At 43.7% G+C, this 22,188-nt stretch overlaps 1 protein-coding gene across 4 annotated transcripts in view; it reads right to left on the bottom strand.

Annotated features, from left to right (window-relative positions):
* The window catches only part of ptpn3 (protein tyrosine phosphatase non-receptor type 3), a 55,864-nt gene that overhangs the window by 18,006 nt on the left and 15,670 nt on the right, over positions 1-22,188 (bottom strand). For 3 of the 4 annotated variants that reach the window (XM_064325351.1, XM_064325433.1, XM_064325267.1), the window contains exons 3-18: positions 19,832-19,939; positions 19,361-19,403; positions 16,312-16,390; positions 15,552-15,596; positions 15,087-15,139; positions 14,290-14,410; positions 10,955-11,042; positions 9,243-9,331; positions 7,780-7,843; positions 6,739-6,908; positions 6,139-6,273; positions 5,449-5,601; positions 3,656-3,782; positions 1,625-1,702; positions 1,358-1,414; positions 223-379 (exon numbers count right to left, since the gene is read on the bottom strand). In XM_064325351.1, coding sequence (XP_064181421.1) covers positions 223-379; positions 1,358-1,414; positions 1,625-1,702; positions 3,656-3,782; positions 5,449-5,601; positions 6,139-6,273; positions 6,739-6,908; positions 7,780-7,843; positions 9,243-9,331; positions 10,955-11,042; positions 14,290-14,410; positions 15,087-15,139; positions 15,552-15,596; positions 16,312-16,390; positions 19,361-19,403; positions 19,832-19,939 — 1,567 coding nt within the window. Of the gene's footprint in view, positions 1-222; positions 380-1,357; positions 1,415-1,624; positions 1,703-3,655; positions 3,783-5,448; positions 5,602-6,138; positions 6,274-6,738; positions 6,909-7,779; positions 7,844-9,242; positions 9,332-10,954; positions 11,043-14,289; positions 14,411-15,086; positions 15,140-15,551; positions 15,597-16,311; positions 16,391-19,360; positions 19,404-19,831; positions 19,940-22,188 lie in introns of those variants that run through there. The other variant, XM_064325516.1, reaches the window with a different exon arrangement.

The raw sequence follows: 22,188 nt of genomic DNA, 5'->3' as shown, positions 1-22,188 counted from the left end.
ACAGGGATGTGTGTACACAGGTAGGTGTGTATCTGCACACAGGGATGTGTGTACACAGGTAGGGGTGTGTGTACCGGTAGGTGCGTGTGTACAGGTAGGGGTGTGTGTACTGGTAGGGGTGTGTGTATAGGTATGGACGTGTGTACAGGTAGGGGTGTGTGTACTGGTAGGGGCGTGTGTACAGGTAGGGGTGTGTGTACAGGTAGGGGCGTGGTTGTGTACCCTTCCTGCGGATGAGCAGTGTGAGCTGTTTGGAGTGGGATTCGCGGCTGGCCTTGATGAACATGACCACCTGGTCATGCGTGTGCTCGGAGATGTCCCGCCCGTTAATCAGCACGATCTGGTCCCCCTCCAGCAGCGGGGGGGAGCTCTGCCCAGCCTGCAGCACCAATCACAGGCCTGAGACACGCCCACCTGATTGCATAACCAATGGCAGGCACTTCTGCCCACCTTAAGACACACCCACATGCAAATGTAATGATCTACCTGCCTTTATAATGATATAAGACACACCCACCTGCCTTTCTAACAAGATTCAAGCACGTGTGTCTAATACCAAGAGAGACACACTTGGACGGTTTTAAACCCTTGTAAAACTACATGCAGATTAGGGTTATATGATACTGGTATATCTAAGAGAGTGCGGAGAACACTGACTTTCACCAGAGGAACAAACAGACAGGCAGCCTGAAAGCCAATAGCAGCAAAAATATGGTGCAATAGGGAACAGAGGGGCTTATTGCAATCGCTTAGTTTATCCTCATCCTCATCTCCTCAGTTCTCGTGTGACCTGGAAATCGATCGAGGTTTGCCATCTTTAAGGCCATTCCAATCTGTTAAATTTTCCTTGGAAGATCGAGAAGCAAGAAGGCTCCAGGTGGATGCTTCAGTGAGGATGCTCAGGTCAATGTACAAACAAGTCATCTGTGGACCCACCTCTCCACATCTGCCGCATACACCATGGGACTGAAATCACTTCAAACTGACACCTGACTGAGCAAGGATGTCCCTCCCATTAGTGTAATACATGTTGCCTTGATTCCTCCATCCTCGTATCTCATCCTTGCATCTTTTCCTCGCTTCCTATGTTTGGTGGAGCTAAGAAGCGAGGAAAGGACGCGAGGAAAAGATGCAAGGAGTGAAAATAAGAGATTGGAATGAGACCCAGGACTTACTGTAAAGACGATGATTATGAATTTTAATCATGTATGTTAAAGCAGAATGTGTCTTAGATATGACTTTATAGGTCAGCTTGGCCAGTCAAAAACTTCTCTGCTGACTCTGAGGAAGACTTGGAAAAGTTGCGCTGTTCTTTTCTTGTCCTGACTTAAAACACAGCATCCGCTTCTGTTCTTACCGGAGAGTTCGTGCTCACATGCGAGATCACCAACGCCATCTTCTGGTCCACTCCCCCCTGCAGAGAGACAGGAAACAACAACATCACACAATATCACACTACATCACATATCACAACACAATATCACAATACATCACATATCACATCACACAATATCACACTACATCACATATCACAACACCACCAGCCACCAGCCTAGCATATGCACACCGTTAAACACCCAACGCCACATTGCACAGGTGTGTCCAGGTAGAGGGGAACACTCACCTTTACATTGAAACCAAACTTCCCCTCTTCATCAGGAGCAATGTGCACCAGCAACAGATCACCATCAACCACCCTGTTCTGCAGAGAAGCAAGTAACAACACCATCCAGACCAACATCATTAACATCATCTGCACCAACATCATTAACATCAACATCATCTGCACCAACATCATTAACCTCAACATCATCTGCACCAACATCATTAATATCAACCTCATCCACACCAACATCATTAACATCAACACCACCTACACCAACATCATTAACATCAACACCACCTACACCAACATCATTAACATCAACATCATCTGCACCAACATCATTAACATCAACATCATCTGCACCAACATCATTAACCTCAACATCATCTGCACCAACATCATTAATATCAACCTCATCCACACCAACATCATTAACATCAACACCACCTACACCAACATCATTAACATCAACACCACCTACACCAACATCATTAACATCAACATCATCTGCACCAACATCATTAACATCAACATCATCTGCACCAACATCATTAATATCAACCTCATCCACACCAACATCATTAACATCAACACCACCTACACCAACATCATTAACATCAACATCATCTGCACCAACATCATTAACATCAACACCATCCACACCAACATCATTAACATCAACATCATCCACACCAACATCATTAACATCAACACCATCCACACCAACATCATAAACATCAACACCATCCACACCAACATCATTAACATCAACACCATCCACACCAACATCATTAACATCAACACCATCCACACAAGCACAAATACACTAAACATCTCAGCATCCTACCCTGAAGTTCAGACAGCTTTACAAGTATTCACCCACATCTTGAGTTAAACAAGGCAACATGATGCAAATCTGCCACAACAGGATTACAATCACGTGCAGTTAGTGACCATCTTGGCACAAGTGTAAACATGTTTACTTCAGTGTATCTACGTTATTATCCGCTTGCTGCACTTCACTGCAGTACAGAAATGAAACTGTAGTGTAAGTATACCGCCTGCTAAACTGCAGTACAGGGCTGCGTCTCTCCTAACACGTCAAACACCACTAAAGCTGTGATACTGACAGGAGACAGAGATTCAGCTGCCCGAGCTGTGGAAGGGTTTGGACAGAAGGATTTAGGGCAAAGTCTCCACATGAAATTAAACGATCCTGAAGTTTACTCAGTGGGTCCACTTTGATTTTGCATGTGTGAAATCTTCCCTAAGTGTTTTCCTGGCCTGACTGTGCTGTGTGTCTGCTGAGCTGCACTAAGCTGTTATAAAGATTAAGTGATACTTCAACAAGTTCAGCAAGTGTCTGATAATCAGTTCTGAAATATAAAGTTAGTTCTGAAATATCCATCACTGTAGTAAAGATATGGTATATGCGATAGAGGTCATTTCATGTTTTCATATTTATATTGACAGTTAAATAAAAAGCAGACATTTCCTGAACTAAACAGAATTCGGTAAACAGGTTCGTTCCCACACAGACCACCGGCAGGAATCTCTCTCAAAAATAATTAACATGAGGTGAGATAGAGAGAGGCTAAATTAATATTGCAATTCTATTAAAAGCTCAAAGCATGTCAATGAGGAGTGAGGGACGAACAGGAGGGCTTAGAGTGCAGGTAGAGGGGGGCATGGGAGCCTGCATATTTAAACGCCAAACTGTGAGGAAGTGAGATATCTCTTGTACATCATGATAATATGGTTGTAAATGTTTTGAATTATCCATGAACTCAGCTTTCAACTTCGGAGTTCAGTCTTATCAGCAGGAAATAAACCTCATTCAGCACTTTACTCTAAAAGAATGACTGATTCCTCCATTCAACAAAGAAGAGCCATCAGTATTCATGCACCCAGCCAGTACCACAGTCACACAAACACAGCCAGTACCACAGTCACACTAACACAGTCTAACCCACAGACACAGTAAAACAGACTGTCCCACACTCACCTGCTCAGCACCCACACTGACCTGGAAATGGGAGCAACACTGACCTGGTCTCCGTAGCACTGAGAGTTCCTCTCGCTGGCCTCGTCCCCGGTGTAGTTCTCAAAGCTGTCTCTTTTCTGGGGGCTGGGGCTGCAGGAGGGGGCCGTGGAACCATCCTCCAGAGAATCCTGCCTTAAAAACAGAGCAGGCTGTGACACGGACCCCACAGCAAATGCACAGGAGCCCTGGCCTATTACACACTCCTATAAAAACTATCCGCTAGAGAATTACGCACCTTAACTGAACCCAGTTCACACGGAAATTAGATCAAGTGCAAGTCCTTTATTTTAAATCCCACAAGAGCACAGCTATCTATGGGAAGACACAGGCACCCTATTATAACATCAGCCTCGGATGATGGGACCAAAGGGCCTAGCCGCAGCCTGACTGGATCACAGGGCCTAGCTGCACCCTGTTTGGATAATTGGCCCTGGCCACACTCTGATTGGATCACAAGGCCGAGCTGCACCCTGACTGGATCACAGGGCCTAGCCAGAGCCAGACTGGATAAGTGCTCTCAGGTCAGATTGTTTTCATTCACATGTAGAGTTCAGAGTTCAGAGTGCAGACTGGTTTGCATTTTCTTTATTCCTGTCTGTTGACATTATGTTCCCAGTTCAGTAATGAGCACACACTCGCCGCTGTGTTGAAAGAAAAAACAGCACTGCATCACGCTTCTGATAACCTGATGCCACAATAGAAAACCATGACATGTACAGCTATAAGATGCCATCTCTCTTGTTGTTCAGTGCACAGAATCATGGTAAATGAAGTGTCCTTGTGCCAGTGTCACTATAAAAAAAATCCCTATACAAATAAAACTGAATTGAGTAGCACTGAAATGTCACCTGGCTGCGATAGGGTAGATTTCTGGGAGATAAATCATATCTGGAATGAACTTTAGCAATAAGTAAGATCCTTTAAAATCCATTTTACTAATTATGACTGAACCCGTGTCTCTTCTTCAGCCAGTAAGTGGTGCTGGACTGCATTAAAAGCACAATTATATTAAAATCAAATAATATTCTCCAGGCAGTTTAGCACACAGTTGTTTTAAATTTAGTTAGGGAAATGGCAAGCATTGTTAGGCTGAATGGCCTGTTCTCATCATTATGCTGTTATGTTATTATAACTATTCTTGTGGGTACAATACCATGCCTAGGGGTGCACGTACCAACATTACTATGGAGAACTTCACTGTAGGTATTCTCCCAAATGCTACATTCTACAAACAAGCCCCTAATATACTATAATACACCATAATGCTAATATACCATACTACACTGTAATGCTACTTTATCCTACTACATCATAATTCATAAACAAAATAAAATAATTTAAAATATCACAGTTCTGCTACAGCATATTATGCTACTATGCTGTAGAACGCTGTTATTTTACTGTTGTCTTCTTTACTTTAGAACTGTTTCTCATCGCATTATTATCATGAAACAGACTTTGGGCCTCATTCGCAAAACATGTACGACCACAAGAACATTTCCAAGAACATTTTGGCATTCATCATTTTTTCCTTATCTGTATTTGTTCATGGCCATTTCCTTATGCAAATCACATGAACAAGATTCTGCATAAAATTTACAGCCAGCATTCATACACCTGGGATATGATACCACAAAAACAAAGGTCTGCACGTGTCATGAATCCCATATTGTTTTTTTGTCAAAACATTATTTAAGAACAAAATAAGAATAAATTAAGAAAAGTTTTGTGAATGAGGCCCGTTGTGTTTAAACACGAGCTGCAGTTAACCCTTTAGTGGCCAGTTAGGGGATCTTACTTTTGGGGGTGCAGCAGCTCAGAGGGGGTCTTATTGCCCTTGTAGGTGTAGAAAACCTCCTCACTCTCAGTGATGTAGCTCATCTCACTCGCCAAATTATCCACAGATGAATGGCGGGTCTTACGGATCTCATGGCGCAGACGAGGGCTTCTCCTGCAAATATGATAGGTCAGGCTGCAGTCAATCACCAACGTTAGCCAATCACTGCAGTTGCAACAGGAGAGCGGGATAGGGGGGCTCACCAGTTGGGTGTGACTGGAGGAGAGCGGGACGGGGGGCTCACCAGTTGGGTGTGATTGGAGGAGAGCAGGATGGGGGCTCACCAGTTGGGTGTGATTGGAGGAGAGCAGGATGGGGGGCTCACCAGTTGGGTGTGATTGGAGGAGAGCACGACGGGGGCTCACCAGTTGGGTGTGATTGGAGGAGAGCAGGATGGGGGCTCACCAGTTGGGTGTGATTGGAGGAGAGCGGATGGGGGCTCACCAGTTGGGTGTGATTGGAGGAGAGAGGGGACGGGGGGCTCACCAGTTGGGTGTGATTGGAGGAGAGCAGGATGGGGGGCTCACCAGTTGGGTGTGATTGGAGGAGAGCGGGATGGGGGGCTCACCAGTTGGGTGTGATTGGAGGAGAGCAGGATGGGGGGCTCACCAGTTGGGTGTGATTGGAGGAGAGCGGGACGGGGGGGCTCACCAGTTGGGTGTGATTGGAGGAGAGCGGGACGGTAGGCTCTTGGTCTCCAGTTGCTCTGTAGAGAAGGACCTCTTCAGCTCCGGGTTCCAGACCATGCCTCCCATCACCTTCCTGTAAATGTGGCTGTTCAGAGATCTGCAGCAAAGTTAGAGTAATATGCTGTGATATGCAAGATTGGATCTTTCTTCTTTAAGTTACTTCCTATTTCTCTCAAGGGTGAGTGAAAATAAACTGAAAGGTACAAAAGGGCCTGTCTATTCTGTCACACAGAATAAGTCACAAGCTGAAAGCAATGCTATTTTACTTTACATTTATTTAAACAATTGAATACTTCAGCTTATTTAACAGCTTATATTTAAGCATAAATATAAACAAATACGATTCAATAATAAACATAACATTTGACAGGGACAGACTGGTGGCAGTCCCAGAATTAGCTGTCAAGCTCAATTTCATCTGCTGTCTGTGCGCATTATTAACCAGTCATGTGACAGTTACAGCCTCTGACACTGTGTGGGAGGAGCCAGCAGAGGGCGTGTACTGCTGCTCATGCTGTCCGGATTGGCTGACAGGATTCATGTCCCCCCACCCCCAACTCACCGTACAGGGCTGGCAGACGTGAGGGTGCAGTTGGAGAAGGACTTCTTGTCCTGTGGCAGACACCTCCTGGCCTGGAAGAAGGTGTGGTGCTCCACGCAGGACTTCCACAGGTTTTTGCAGGCTCGGTAGTTCGGCATGACAAACGTGACGGTGTGATCCCGGCTCTCTCCCTGTAAGAATGCAGACACACCCACCATGCAGTGCCGCGCTCAGGCTAATCTAATCCACACCCACCATGCTGTGCCGCGCTCAGGCTAATCTAATCCACTGCCACACAGACACAGGCATCTGCAAAGCACTATGTATGTGTGCTGTTAGCCAGCAGGAGAAAACCCAGAGCAGCCCTGCCCACTGCTGCCAAAGTCTAAACTCTACAGTGACACAGCACTCACAGAAACCCTGTCTAACCTCACAGCACTAATCCATACCACAGCACTCACAGAAACCCAACCTGACCTAACAGCAGTCACAGAAACCATACACACAGCATTTACAGAAACTCTGTCCAACCTCACAGCATTAATCCAGACCACAGAACTCACAGAAACCCTGTCCAACCTCACATCACAAATCAACACCCAACACTCACAGAAACCCTGTCCAACCTCACATCACTAATCCACACCCAACACTCACAGAAACCCTGTCTAGCACTCACAGAAACCCTGTCTAACCTCACAGAAATCCTATCATATAATAAAAATGTCTGCAGAATTCCATCGCTCAGTGAACTCGAGGTTCCATCCGGTGTGCAATGAGTAATAAAATGCCAAACAGGAGATCTGGGATGAGATTCCCGAATGTTCCGGGCCAAGTTCTGGCCCAACATGGAGCCTGACAGCATGTTTTGGAAAGTGTTGTCACAGGTTTCACAAGGTGGTGGAGATGGTGATATTGAACAAAAGGCTGCATTGCTGCAACACACACACAGTAACTGACTGATGTCTCCTTGATTGATTTTAGGGATAATGCACATTTAAGCTTTACTTTTAAAAACATGGGCACTGCACACAGTCACTAAACAAACCTACAGTCACTTACATGCTTGTGTCTCAGCTGAATGAAAAAGCGCTTTCTCTTGAAGGAAATCTTGATGATATTGACCCTGTGACAGCAAATATTCTGTTATGATCAATATTCATGCTGTTTTCTATACATACAACACTTCTGTAACCCAGTACAACATTTAAAAACCAATTAAGCAAAAATTCAGATCTTAGGTGGACTGAATGACCAGTTCTCATATGTTCTTAATCCTTGTGTTTGGTTTGGGTCAAACTGACCCAATTTAAACTTTTAGTTAATGAGGAATGACACTTTTTAGAGATGAATTTCATAACCAGTAACTAAACCCGTGTAAATTTGCTCGTTTTGCTATGTTTTTTGCCTTGCTACTCTGTAAAGCATCGTTGTGACAGTTCACTGTAAAAAGCCCAAGACAAATTAAATTGAATTGAAATTTGGCTCATTTTGTTTTTCTAATCATTGTTCAAACTCTGTACTTGCTTTATGTTTTTTGCCTATATGGTTTCTATGAATATAAGATAAAGCTGAACAATAACTGAGAATGTCAGCTCAAAACTATTAATATCAATAATTTACTGCATGAAAATGTTGTATCGCTTTAATTTCACACAGGTAAACATGATTTATACACCCCATGCCTTCATTATAGTGGATTTATACGAGTCATCTTTATCACAAGTCAATGACACTTTCATTTTTAAATGCGATCTAGCTGAGCTAAATGGCAACCATTAACCAAATATGTTGTTTATATTTCTTGTAATTGAGATAAACATAATATATTTAGAAATAAAATTGATGCAAAAATACACCAAATATATTTATCTCAATTCCAAAATTTCTCAAATCAAACAATTATTAATATTAAACAGTAATAATGTCATATTCATGCTCAACAATCCTTGTAGTCGGTTTACTTACTAGCATCGATATTACAGATTACTAAATATGAATAATTCTATTGATGCACACTGCTTCAGCCTGTCGGGAACTCTGCAGAACCTTCTGCAATAGTGCCTTTCCATCAAGCGATCTGTCAGCTCACTGAACGAAAACTCACGTCCATCCTGATGTGATTACCTCATCGCACAAGGGCGCACGCACGCACACAGACACACAGACGCACGCACGCACGCAGAGTTCCATAACATTCTCCTCCCTTTATGGTTTCTTTTACTCCCACTGTGTACTTTAACCTTTCTTTCCTTCTGAAAGAATGATGATTCAGTATCCTGCTACACGCATGCTAATTGTGTTTACAGCTCAACCAGACGCCACCTTTTGCTGCCCACTGTTCCACGCTGTTAGAAAACCACGGGAGTTTTCAGGTGCATTCAAAAATGTAACAGAAACAATACAAAATAATTTCATCCCTTTCACCTTTGATCCTCTGAGGTAAGAAAGTGACGCTGACGTTAGATTTTAGCAGCTGCAGCACTACGTCTGACTCATTATGATCAGGATGAGACCAAACTCACCAGGAGAAGAAGTTGGAGCAGATCTTATTCCGGAAGATGGCCACACCTCCAGAGGCAATCCCCACCAGTAAATCTGCGTGGCTGGAATCCTGAGAACCAGACACAATGCCTGCGTAACCTGACACATACCCCACACACCGACTACACCCCACTCACAGTCTATACCCCACACACCAACTACACCCCACACAATCCATACCCCACACACCAACTACACCCCACTCACAGTCTATACCCCATACACCGACTACACCCCACTCACAGTCTATACCCCACACACCAACTACACCCCACCCACAATCTATACCCCACACACCAACTACACCCCACCCACAATCTATACCCCACACACTGACTACACCCCACTCACAGTCTATACCCCACACACCGACTACACCGCACCCACAATCTATACCCCACACCAACTACACCCCACCCACAATCTATACCCCACACACCGACTACACCCCACTCACAGTCTATACCCCACACACCGACTACACCCCACTCACAGTCTATACCCCACCCACAATCTATACCCCACACACCGACTACACCCCACTCACAGTCTATACCCCACACACCAACTACACCCCACACACCGACTACACCCCACTCACAGTCTATACCCCACGCACCGACTACACCCCACCACAGTCTATACCCCACACACCAACTACACCCCACCCACAATCTATACCCCACACACCGACTACACCCCACCCACAGTCTATACTCCATACACCGACTACACCTCACCCACAATCTATACCCCACACACCGACTACACCCCACTCAAAGTCTATACCCCACACACCGACTACACCCCACTCACAGTCTATACCCCACACCGACTACACCCCACTCACAGTCTATACCCCACACACCAACTACACCCCACTCACAGTCTATACCCCACACACCAACTACACCCCACACAATCTATACCCCACACCAACTACACCCCACACAGTCTATACCCCACACCAACTACACCCCACTCACAGTTTATACCCCACACACCAACTACATCCCACACACAGTCTATACCCCACACACCGACTACACCCCACACACAGTCTATACCCCACACACCAACTACACCCCACACACAGTCTATACCCCACACAGACTACACCCCACCCACGGTCTATACCCCACACACAGACTACACTCCACCCAGTCTATACCCCACACACAGTCTATACCCTACAGTCTATACCCCACACAGTCTACACACCACCCATAATCTATACCCCACACAGTTTACACCCCACCCACAGTCTATATCCCCACACAGTCTACACCCCACACACAATCTATACCCTACACTCTACCCACAGTCTCTACCCCACACACCATTTACACCCCAAAGTCTACACCTCACACACTGACTACACCCCACCCACATTATACATCCCACTCAGTTTATACCTCACACATATCACATACACAGTCTATGCCCCAAACACAGTCTACACCGCACACATATACCAAACAGCCTATACTCCACCCATATGATACAACTGGGAATTTTTAGTGCTTCAATAGAGGCACGGGCCTCTACTATTGCCATCACAAGATCAGCACATGTAGCAGAGGTGGTGAATCTAGGGCTAGGCCTGGGTGTCGGGGTGAGGTGCAGGGGTTAGGGTTAGGTGGGCGAAGCTGGGACTAGTTCTGGGCGTTCAGGTTGCTGTGGATACACTTACCTTGCACTGATGCATCTCCACGCCATACAGCTCCAGTGTACGAGCTGTATTCAGAAAGCACAGCTCCGCTTCAGACTGCTTAAGACCTCTGTGAGTAAAACAAGCACCTTTATTACTACTGCTTAGAACCGCAAACCAGTCCCACGAACCCACTAGCACTCAATAAACGCAAGGGTGATACACTGCAACATTAACACACACTTGCTTAACCAAAATATCTACACACTGCAACATTAACACACACACCAGCTTAACCAAAATATCTACACACTGTAACATTAACACACACACCTGCTTAACCAAAAGTTCTACACACTGCAACATTAACACACACACCTGCTTAACCAAAAGTTCCACACACTGCAACATTAACACACACACCTGCTTAACCAAAATATCTACACACTGCAACATTAACACACACACCTGCTTAACCAAAATATCTACACACTGCAACATTAACACACACCTGCTTAACCAAAAGTTCTACACACTGCAACATTAATGCACACACCTGCTTAACCAAAATATCTACACACTGCAACATTAACACACACCTGCTTAACCAAAAGTTCTACACACTGCAACATTAACACACACACCTGCTTAACCAAAATATCTACACACTGCAACATTAACACACACACCAGCTTAACCAAAACATCTACACACTGCAACATTTACACATAGTGTACACCTGCCTTAAAAAAACATCCACACACTGCAAAATTAACACGGACACACACACACTTTGCTTTACAAAATACACACACACACACCTACTTTACAAAAACATCTACACTCGACAACATTAACACACATAAACTCAATAAACCATCTACAATGACTATGCAGAGAATATCCTGTCAGACCTGACACTAGGGGGCACTGAGATATACAATAACTAAACCCTTTCCCTCAAGAATTCTACATGACAGATACAGTGTGCATGTGCACATAAATACATGCACATAAGTAACATGGGTGGGAAGAGACTTCCCTCTAAGCTTTTTGTCATCAAAACAGAATTAACCAAAAAACCTTCTTCTTTCCTACGGTTCCCGCATATTAATTTAGAGGCAAAACTAGTCACCTGTGGACAAGAGTGGCCAGCTGCCTGAAGTCCCAGCAGCGAAGGCCGAAATATTAATTTCAATTTATTTTCATTTAATGTTTATTTGATAGGCACAGATAGTTTGCACAGAGAATTGCAAAACAATTATCCAATGTAATGACTCACAGCATTTGTAGCTTATGTTAAATTCCGATGCCAACTATAGTTATGAAAACATTTGCAATCCATTACCAATACCCACATCGAGAAACCCCCCCCCAAACAAACATTAACCCATACACACAAGGACAACCCTCCCCTCAACCACCCCCCCCCCAAACAAACACTAACCCATAGACACAATAGCCGCGTTTCCACCAAAATTACCCGGAACTTTCAGTCCCAGGAACTACTTTACCAGGAACTAAAAGGTTCCTTCAGCCAATGGTTGTCTGCGTTTCCACCGGGGTCTAAAGTCCCGCGAAGATTAGGCAAATTAGCCCACTGACGTATGAAAAAGCGACGTTGTCGTCGGTCCATCTGTCATATGATTTCTTCTGTAACCCCAAACTACCACCGTAGTAGCCTACATTATTTTCTAATAACCGGGACAGCCCGGAGGGGTTTATTTCACTTATATACAACGGGTTACCAACAATGACTATATATGGTTACTTTTGTATTTATTGATTTTCATATATCCTCTCAAACACATTCATTATGTTTTTATGCGAACATTCGCTTTCATGTCTTGACATCCAAAGCGACAGAATGCATTCACATTTATATGTATAACTGGCAACAACAGCAGAAAACATGCACACGTTGTAAACAATTTGCTGTTTGATTACTTTCTCGTTGTCAATTCCATATAGGCTAATGGCAAAATGACAAGAATAGAACGAAAACTCGGACTTGCGTGAAAATGTAAATTAGTAGTGGTACAGCCACCGTTGGCTTTCCTTCGAAGTTACTGCTAGCCGAGCAGCGAAGTGTGCCCTCCAGATGCGAACCATGCACCATAAATTAGTCCATAGTCTTCCTGGTCTTTTCGTGGAACTGAAAAATGGCAGTAAAATTGAGTAAAATTACGGCAGTCTGAAAAAGCTAAAGGGAAGATTACTAGAATTAACCTGTTATTTTACCCGGATAAAAAGTGCGGAAGGTGATTTCCAGTTTGCTTGTACTGTATCACCAATGTTAATTACGCAGAACTACCGCATACCTCACATAACTGTATCAAACTTTTTGAGTCAATTACAACGGGCTAACAAAGAAAATCCGGAAGAAAATATTCAGCAACCGAATTAATCCGTTTGAATGTTTTGGTAGCCTACGTAATATGCTGTCCCAGCACGAATGCTTAGCATTTTATAAAACGAATACTAAAGCAAGAAAAGAACAGAAGAGCACACGTTATAATTCCAAGACGTTGGCAGGCTATAACCCAAACTAGGCTACTGCGCCGCATTACATACAAGTTTGATTTGAAGTTATGAAAATAAATTGGTTTGCCGCTGCATATTTTCAAACATGGCGGGTAATGGCGGAAAATAAATACAACACAAATGCTGCGAGTACTCGACCAATCAGAAATGTTCAGCGCTGCAAGCTCCACCCAAAAGGTTCCTGTACTTTCGGAAAGTACTACCCCCCGAGCAGGAACGTTTTGGGGGGTAAAACAAAGCCCCCAGAACTAAATTTAGACCCTAGTTCCTGCGGTGGAAACGCACTGAGTTCCTCAAAAGGTTCCTAGTTCCGGGGTATAGTTCCTGCGGTGGAAACGCGGCTAATGACAACCCTTCCATTGACCCCCCCCCCCCCCCAAACACTAACCCATAAACACAGTGACACCCTGCCAAACAAACACTAGGTCCCCTCATCTGCCTGTATTTTCCTGATATGGTTGATCAGGCAGACAGCAAAGCCAGCTTTCTGCTGTTGGGTTAGTAATTCAGCTGTTTAAGCACATCAGTGATGATCCACTCTATGCATGAGGAAAGCCTGGTACTTCCTGTCTCTCCGCACTGCCTACTTCAGGGCATAATTAGCTTAGGGGTAGAGGCCAGTTCTCTAGTTGAAAACTAGAAAAAGCTAGCAGTAGAATTCTGCGTTCCCACAATTCCTCAGTGAGTTGTTGACTAGCACATTGCATTTGTTGATGATCTCATGTGCATTACTTACAGCATTGTCCCAACATGGTACCTTGGCACACCTGCAATGGTTAGGGTTAGATAACCCGAGCTTATTATTACGGTACACAAGCATTCTGTTTTGCTACCTGTGCTGCGGGTGCAGGGACTCCACTTTGGCCAGGAAGTCAGCGTCCTGCTGAGGGAGGAAGTGGGAGGACGAGAGGTACCCTTCACTGTGATCTGAGGGAGAGTGGTCCCCCAGTTCAGCTGCACACACACACACACACACACACGCACATGCATGCACACGCACGCGCACACACACGCGCACGCACACGCACATGCACACACATACACACGTGCGCACACACGGACATGAACACACACACGCGCGCGCACACGCACGCATGCACGCACACGCACGTGCACACATGCATGCACATGCGCATGCACAGACATGCACATACACACACACACATGCATGCACACACGCGCGCACATACAGACACGCACACACACACACGCACGCACACACACACGCACGCACATGCACACACAAAGGCACACACACGCACACACATGCACACACACAAACACACACACACACAGGCACACATGCACATGCACACAAATGCAAATACACACATGCAAACAGGCACACGCCCACACACATCAATAGAATTAGTCACATCACACAGTGCAATGTCTGATCGAAAATTAGCGACATCACACATGCTGTTTATAAAGCTGAGGTGCTTATGCCCATAACAATGGTAATAACAACTACACAGTGACTAAATCCCTTAAGTCAGATTTTTTACCAGAGGCGCTAAGTGAGAATAACCCCTTAACAATGAACATTGGGTTTTAAACTCCATCTGAGCCCAGCGTCCATAGCAATGCAGTATGCAGGACCAGAACAGACGTTCTCTCAGTGTCTTACCCTGAACTGCATAAGATGCCAGAACCACCGCTGAGCTGAGGGGACAGCCTAACCTACAGACAGACAGACATAAATGTAATTGTACATTTATTTACATGTACATTTAAAGGTGTCGTTTCATTTTTCATTTTGTGTAAAAGCAGGTTTTATTTAAATGTTTGTAAAATCATACCCATGCAATCCTATGATTACCTCCATTACCTGCTATAATACTGAGAGAAAGTGCCTGAGCATCTTCCTCAGGACCAATATGGCCACGGTTGCAGTGTATTCTGTTCTTACTGATAAACAGTAGAAGGGAAAGCATACCTTACTCATAAACAAGAACTGGCACCTGAACTTCATAATTTACTTGCGCTTTGAGATTCCAAATAAAACTTTTATTTAGACTTAAAGTTTGCTTGCTTGCGTCATTCAGAATGATTATATTCTACCATTAAAAACAAGCTTCACTCAGGAGCTTACCGTCCCTCTCGGATGTCATTTCTGATCTGTAAAAAATACAAGTGCCTGAAAGAAAGCAGAAACAGGATATTTAGGGTCATGGAATGGTGCTTCCCCAAATACACTGTAAAGGCTAATGGCAGGTATCTATACACATAAATCTACGTCTATACACACTGTGAAGGTTAATGCCAGGGACCTATACATATACATCTACATACAGTTAGTAATGCAGGTGCTGATTACTGAGGCAACTCTAGTCCCGCTAAACATCAGAGTAGTTTAAGCAATTTATTTGAACTTAATGTTGTGGTTGAAGAACTTTGCTTTTATTTCTTCTGTTTTATTGAGTGATAGGACATTTGATTTGCTATATTCACTTTGATGTGGATTCCACTTCTTTTACAATATTCAACTGAATAAAATGTAAATTTTCACTGATTGTGATTTCTGATAATAGTGAATATTTTATACAGAATTATAACTTGAAAACCGAAAGCAAGATAAAAAATCTTTATGTCATTTATAAAAATAAACAGGAAAATTTATAAAAACCACAGAACTGGATATCATACTATATGTAGCTAACTTTATTAAAGCACCAAGTTGCCTGCGCTTAAAACACAAATAAACAGTTAAGCAGACATTTTATGAGCAAAATCAGCATCAAAGCACAGTCTCTGTCACACACACACACACACACACACACAGTCACTTTCTCCCTCAAATGCACAGACACACACACACACACACATACACCACTGCTTCAGCAAACACACACCTTGTTTGTTCATGCTGGAGGGAGTTTGGGTCAGAAATGTAGAACCTCACTCTGAAACTCAGGCAAGAGGTAAGAATACCTGCAAGACAACAGCCAGACAGAGCATTACTGTTACAGCAGCCAGACAGACAGAGCATTACTACTACAGCAGCCAGACAGAGCATTACTGCCACAGAAGCCAGACAGAGCATTACAACTACAGAAGCCAGACAGAGCATTACTGTTACAGCAGCCAGACAGACAGAGCATTACTACTGCAGCAGCCAGACAGCCAGACAGACAGAGCATTACTACTACAGAAGCCAGACAGAGCATTACTGTTGCAGCAGCCAGACAGATAGACAGAGCATTACTGTTACAGCAGCCAGACAGACAGACAGAGCATTACTGTTACAACAGCCAGACAGAGCATTACTGTTACAGCAGCCAGACAGACAGAGCATTACTACTACAGCAGCCAGACAGAGCATTACTGTTACAGAAGCCAGACAGACAGATCATTACTGTTACAGAAGCCAGACAGACAGAGCATTACTGTTACAGCAGCCAGACAGAGCATTACTACTACAGCAGCCAGACAGAGCATTACTGTTACAGAAGCCAGACAGACAGAGCATTACTGTTACAGCAGCCAGACAGAGCATTACTACTACAGCAGCCAGACAGAGCATTACTGTTACAGCAGCCAGACAGACAGAGCATTACTACTACAGCAGCCAGACAGAGCATTACTGTTACAGAAGCCAGACAGAGCATTACTGCCACAGAAGCCAGACAGAGCATTACTGTTACAACAGCCAGACAGAGCATTACTGTTACAGCAGCCAGACAGAGCATTACTGTTACAGCAGCCAGACAGACAGACAGAGCATTACTGTTACAGTGGTCAGACAGAGCATTACTGTTACAGCAGCCAGACAGAGCATTACTGTTACAGTGGTCAGACAGAGCATTACTGATACAGCAGCCAGACAGAGCATTACTGTTACAGCAGCCAGACAGAGCATTACTACTACAGAAGCCAGACAGAGCATTACTGTTACAGCGGCCAGACAGAGCATTACTACTACAGAAGCCAGACAGAGCATTACTGCTACAAACAGCCAGACAGAGCATTACTGTTACAGCAGCCAGACAGAGCATTACTACTACAGAAGCCAGACAGACAGAGCATTACTGCTGGGATTGTAGCTCCAAGGTTGCAGGTTGTGTCCCCATCTTTACTGTCCTTATCTTTACTGTCCCCATCTCTACAGTCCCCATCTTTACTGTCCTTATTTTCACTGTCCCCATCTTTACTGTCCCCATCTTTACTGCCCTTATCTTTACTGTGTCTATCTTTACTGCCCTTATCTTTACTGTCCCCATCTTTACTGTACTTATCTTTACTGTCCCCATCTTTACTGTCCCTATCTTTACTGTCTCCACCTTTACTGCCCTTATCTTTACTGTGCCATCTTTACTGTCTCCACCTTTACTGCCCTTATCTTTACTGTGCCCATCTTTACTGTCTCCATCTTTACTGTCCTTATCTTTACTGTCCCCATCTTTACTGTCCCTATCTTTACTGCCCCCATCTTTACTGCCCTTATCTTTACTGTGCCCATCTTTACTGCCCTTATCTTTACTGTGCCCATCTTTACTGTCTCCATCTTTACTGCCCCTATCTTTACTGTCTCCACCTTTACTGCCCTTATCTTTACTGTGCCATCTTTACTGTCTCCACCTTTACTGCCCTTATCTTTACTGCCCATCTTTACTGTCTCCATCTTTACTGTCCCATCTTTACTTGCCCATCTTTACTGTCTCCACCTTTACTGCCCTTATCTTTACTGTGCCATTTTACTGTCTCCACTTTACTGTCCCTATCTTTACTGCCCTATCTTTACTGCCCCATCTTTACTGCCCTATCTTTACTGTGCCCATCTTTACTGTCTCCACCTTTACTGCCCTTATCTTTACTGTGTCCATATTTACTGTCTCCATCTTTACTGTCCCTATCTTTACTGCCCTTATCTTTACTGCCCCCATCTTTACTGCCCTTATCTTTACTGTGCCCATCTTTACTGTCTCCACCTTTACTTTCTCCATCTTTACTGCCCCTATCTTTACTGTCTCCACCTTTACTAACCATATCTTTACTGTCTCCACCTTTACTGCCCTTATCTTTACTGTGCCCATCTTTACTGTCTCCACCTTTACTTTCTCCATCTTTACTGCCCCTATCTTTACTGTCTCCACCTTTACTGCCCTTATCTTTACTGTGCCCATCTTTACTGTCTCCACCTTTACTGTCTCCATCTTTACTGCCCCTATCTTTACTGTCTCCACCTTTACTGCCCTTATCTTTACTGTGCCCATCTTTACTGTCTCCATCTTTACTGTCCCTATCTTTACTGTGCCCATCTTTACTGTCTCCACCTTTACTGCCCTTATCTTTACTGTGTCCATATTTACTGTCTCCATCTTTACTGTCCCTATCTTTACTGCCCTTATCTTTACTGTGTCTATCTTTACTGCCCTTATCTTTACTGCCCCCATCTTTACTGCCCTTATCTTTACTGTGCCTATCTTTACTGTCTCCACCTTTACTGACCATATCTTTACTGTCTCCACCTTTACTGCCCTTATCTTTACTGTGCCCATCTTTACTTTCTCCATCTTTACTGCCCCTATCTCTACTGTCTCCACCTTTACTGCCCTTATCTTTACTGTGCCCATCTTTACTGTCTCCACCTTTACTGTCTCCATCTTTACTGCCCCTATCTTTACTGTCTCCACCTTTACTGCCCTTATCTTTACTGTGCCCATCTTTACTGTCTCCACCTTTACTGCCCTTATCTTTACTGTGCCCATCTTTACTGTCTCCATCTTTACTGTCCCTATCTTTACTGTGCCCATCTTTACTGTCTCCACCTTTACTGCCCTTATCTTTACTGTGCCCATCTTTACTGTCTCCATCTTTACTGTCCCTATCTTTACTGTCCTTATCTTTACTGTCCTTATCTTTACTGTCCCCATCTTTACTGCCTGTCTCAGCAGCACGTACCCTTTAGCTGCTTCTTGATGGGTTTGCTAGGTTCCAGCCACCTCTGTAATAAAACAGTAAATAAAAACAACAATCAAAACCGGTATTTAATAATTCAAATATATCAAAGAAAACAATTATTTTAATGTCACATATATACATGATATTCTGTGGGCTACGACCATTTATATAAAACTGCAACACTGCGATGACCTTTAAAATCTTTAAAATATCTTAGTTTGTCAACTTACTTTTGTTGCTGAATTTTTGTAATTTTTGTATTTCAGGTTCCATTTCAGACCAAGATCAGGTACACTTAATGCAGACAATGTGTTATTTTAAGGTAAAAACCACATCCTCTTTATAACAGTAATTTCTGTAATGATAAATTTTACTTCACTGACAGATGGTTAACAAATCAGTAACTCTTTGTTAAAGTCACCCATCTAAGGGAGAGGCTCCACCCATTATCCCAGTGAGGGTGAGACTTACAGGTGAGCTGAGTGCATCCTCGCTGTACTGCAGGCTAAAGAACTCCCTCTCCTGCAGGCCCAGGTGGCTGAACGCCATGTCCAACAGCACCTGGCCCAGGTCCTGCTTCTGTAACCCAACCAGCAGAGATAGCATGTTTTACACACCTGTGCAAGGGCCTTTACTGAGCCTGGATCAGTTTGACAGCCAAGGCTGGGACTAGGACTGATCCAGGAAAAGTAGGCTATGTTTTACAGTTTACAGTCCCACTAACTGCAGTGTTTTTATAGTTCACACAGTCACACAAAACACATTGTGTTTTACAGTTCACCCAGTCCCACTAATCACTGTGTTTTTAGGAGTTCACAAAGTCCAACTAACCGCAGTGTGCTTATACAGTTTACACAGTCACACAAAACACAGTGTGTTTTTACATGTCACACAGTCTCACTAAACACAGTGAGTATTTATTTGCCAGGAAAACTTAGACCTGCTGTCAGACTTGTATAACAGGATGTCCTTCAGCCCAAAGGTTGGAGCACATGCACATCTCCCATAAGCTGAAATCAATGGTGAAACTTTAGAAGGACGAGCCACAGCTATGGCTACATCTATCAAAATGAGAAATGCAGATCCTAAGAACTGATCACATCCTCTCAGGTCCAGATAATCTAACATCCAGTTCTGCCAGGTTAAAGATCAGAAGGGAATTCCTACGTACGTTTCACAGGACAGAGTCCCTATCGCACAGGGGTGGGTGCTGTATGTTGCATACACTTGCAGCCCAACAAACTGATGAATATTTTCACCCTTATGAACCTTCCTGGTACAGAATGTGATGAAGTGATCACTGATACCACATGCAATATCTCACAATATGGTGTGACTGCATATGGTATCAGTGACCACTTCATCACATTCTGTACCAGGAAGGTTCATAAAGAAACATTTTCAAGCCATAAAATCATTAAAATCAGATCTTTCAAGAACTACTGTGTTGAGACATTTAGCGAGCAGCTTAGCAAAATGTACTGGTCTGCAGTGGTGGAAAATGATTCTGTTTATGGTGCCTGGGATCTGTTTAATCACTGTTTCCTTCAGGTAGTGAATACTATGGCTCCATATAAGCAAGTTAGGTAAAAGCAGAGACCAAGCCGGTGGCTTAGCTCAGAGATTTTAAATGCTATCAAGCAAAGGGAGGAGGTCTTGCTGAAGTTTAAGAAATCTCATGAGCAAGCAGATACTGATATATAAAAACCATTGCTATTTTTACTGTACATAAATGATATGAGAGATGCATGTTCTTGTAATTGGTTTTCATTTGCAGACGATTCAGCCCTGCTCATCTCACATAAGGATTTGAGTACGCTCCAAAGAATGCTAGGAGAGGTGCTCTCTAAGGTTAGCAATTGGCTGTCTGACAATAGGCTGTCACTTCACTTAGGTAAAACCGAGTCTATTTTGTTCGGATCTAAGCCCAGATTAAAGAAGGCTCCTGGACTCAAGGTAGAATTAGGGACAGAGGTCACAGCAGCAAAAGTAACAGCAGTGAAGTACCTGGGCTGTATGCTGGATGACAGTCTTGGGGAGGAGGGAATAGCCTTACAGGTGCTGGGTAAAATAAACACCTGCACCAAGTTTTTGGCTAGAAAGGCCAATCTGCTTGACAGGGAAAGCCTTAGACGACTAGCAAACAGCCTAGTGCCGTGCCATTTTGATTATGCTAGTGTGGCCTGCTTTGGGGGGCTGTCAGTTTCATTATAGAAGAAACTACAGGTGTCACAGAATAACCTGATCAGGGTTGTGATGGGCCAAGGCCCTTGTGATCATGTTGGGAGGAGCCATTTTCAGGAGCTCAACTGGCTACCAGTTGAGGCCAGAGTAGCCCAGCTTAGGCTCAACATGGTGCACAAAATATTCAATCACAGGGCCCCCAAATATCTTAGCAACTATTTCCCTAGTGTTAGGGAATCACACAGCCATAGAACCAGATCTAGCATAGCAAACCTGCATCCTCTAAGGTGTAGAACAAAGATGGGGCAATGCTCATTTGCTCACACAAGAGCACAGGAGTGGAATGAGTTGCCTTTGACCATAAAACAGGGCTTGAACCTACATAGTTTCAAGGTGAACGTTAGGAAATGGCTCCTAGAAAAAGTCCAAGAGTGTATACTATAATAAGTGTATACTTCTTCCTACTCCTTTTCGGACATGTAATATTTATTTATTTTGTTTATGGATGCTTTACGTTTACTGTTCATTTTATCGGTCATTCGTTTTTTTTGTTTGCGTTTGTTTTCTTATTATTCGTTACTTACTTATTATATGTTTGAAATAAATCAATTCAATTCAATTCAAGAGTAAACTCAGGAGACTGA

This window comes from Anguilla rostrata, chromosome 1 (assembly GCF_018555375.3).
Source record: "Anguilla rostrata isolate EN2019 chromosome 1, ASM1855537v3, whole genome shotgun sequence".
In the NCBI taxonomy this organism is placed as follows: Eukaryota; Metazoa; Chordata; class Actinopteri; order Anguilliformes; family Anguillidae; genus Anguilla; species Anguilla rostrata.
This window is presented reverse-complemented; position numbering and strand designations above follow the sequence as displayed.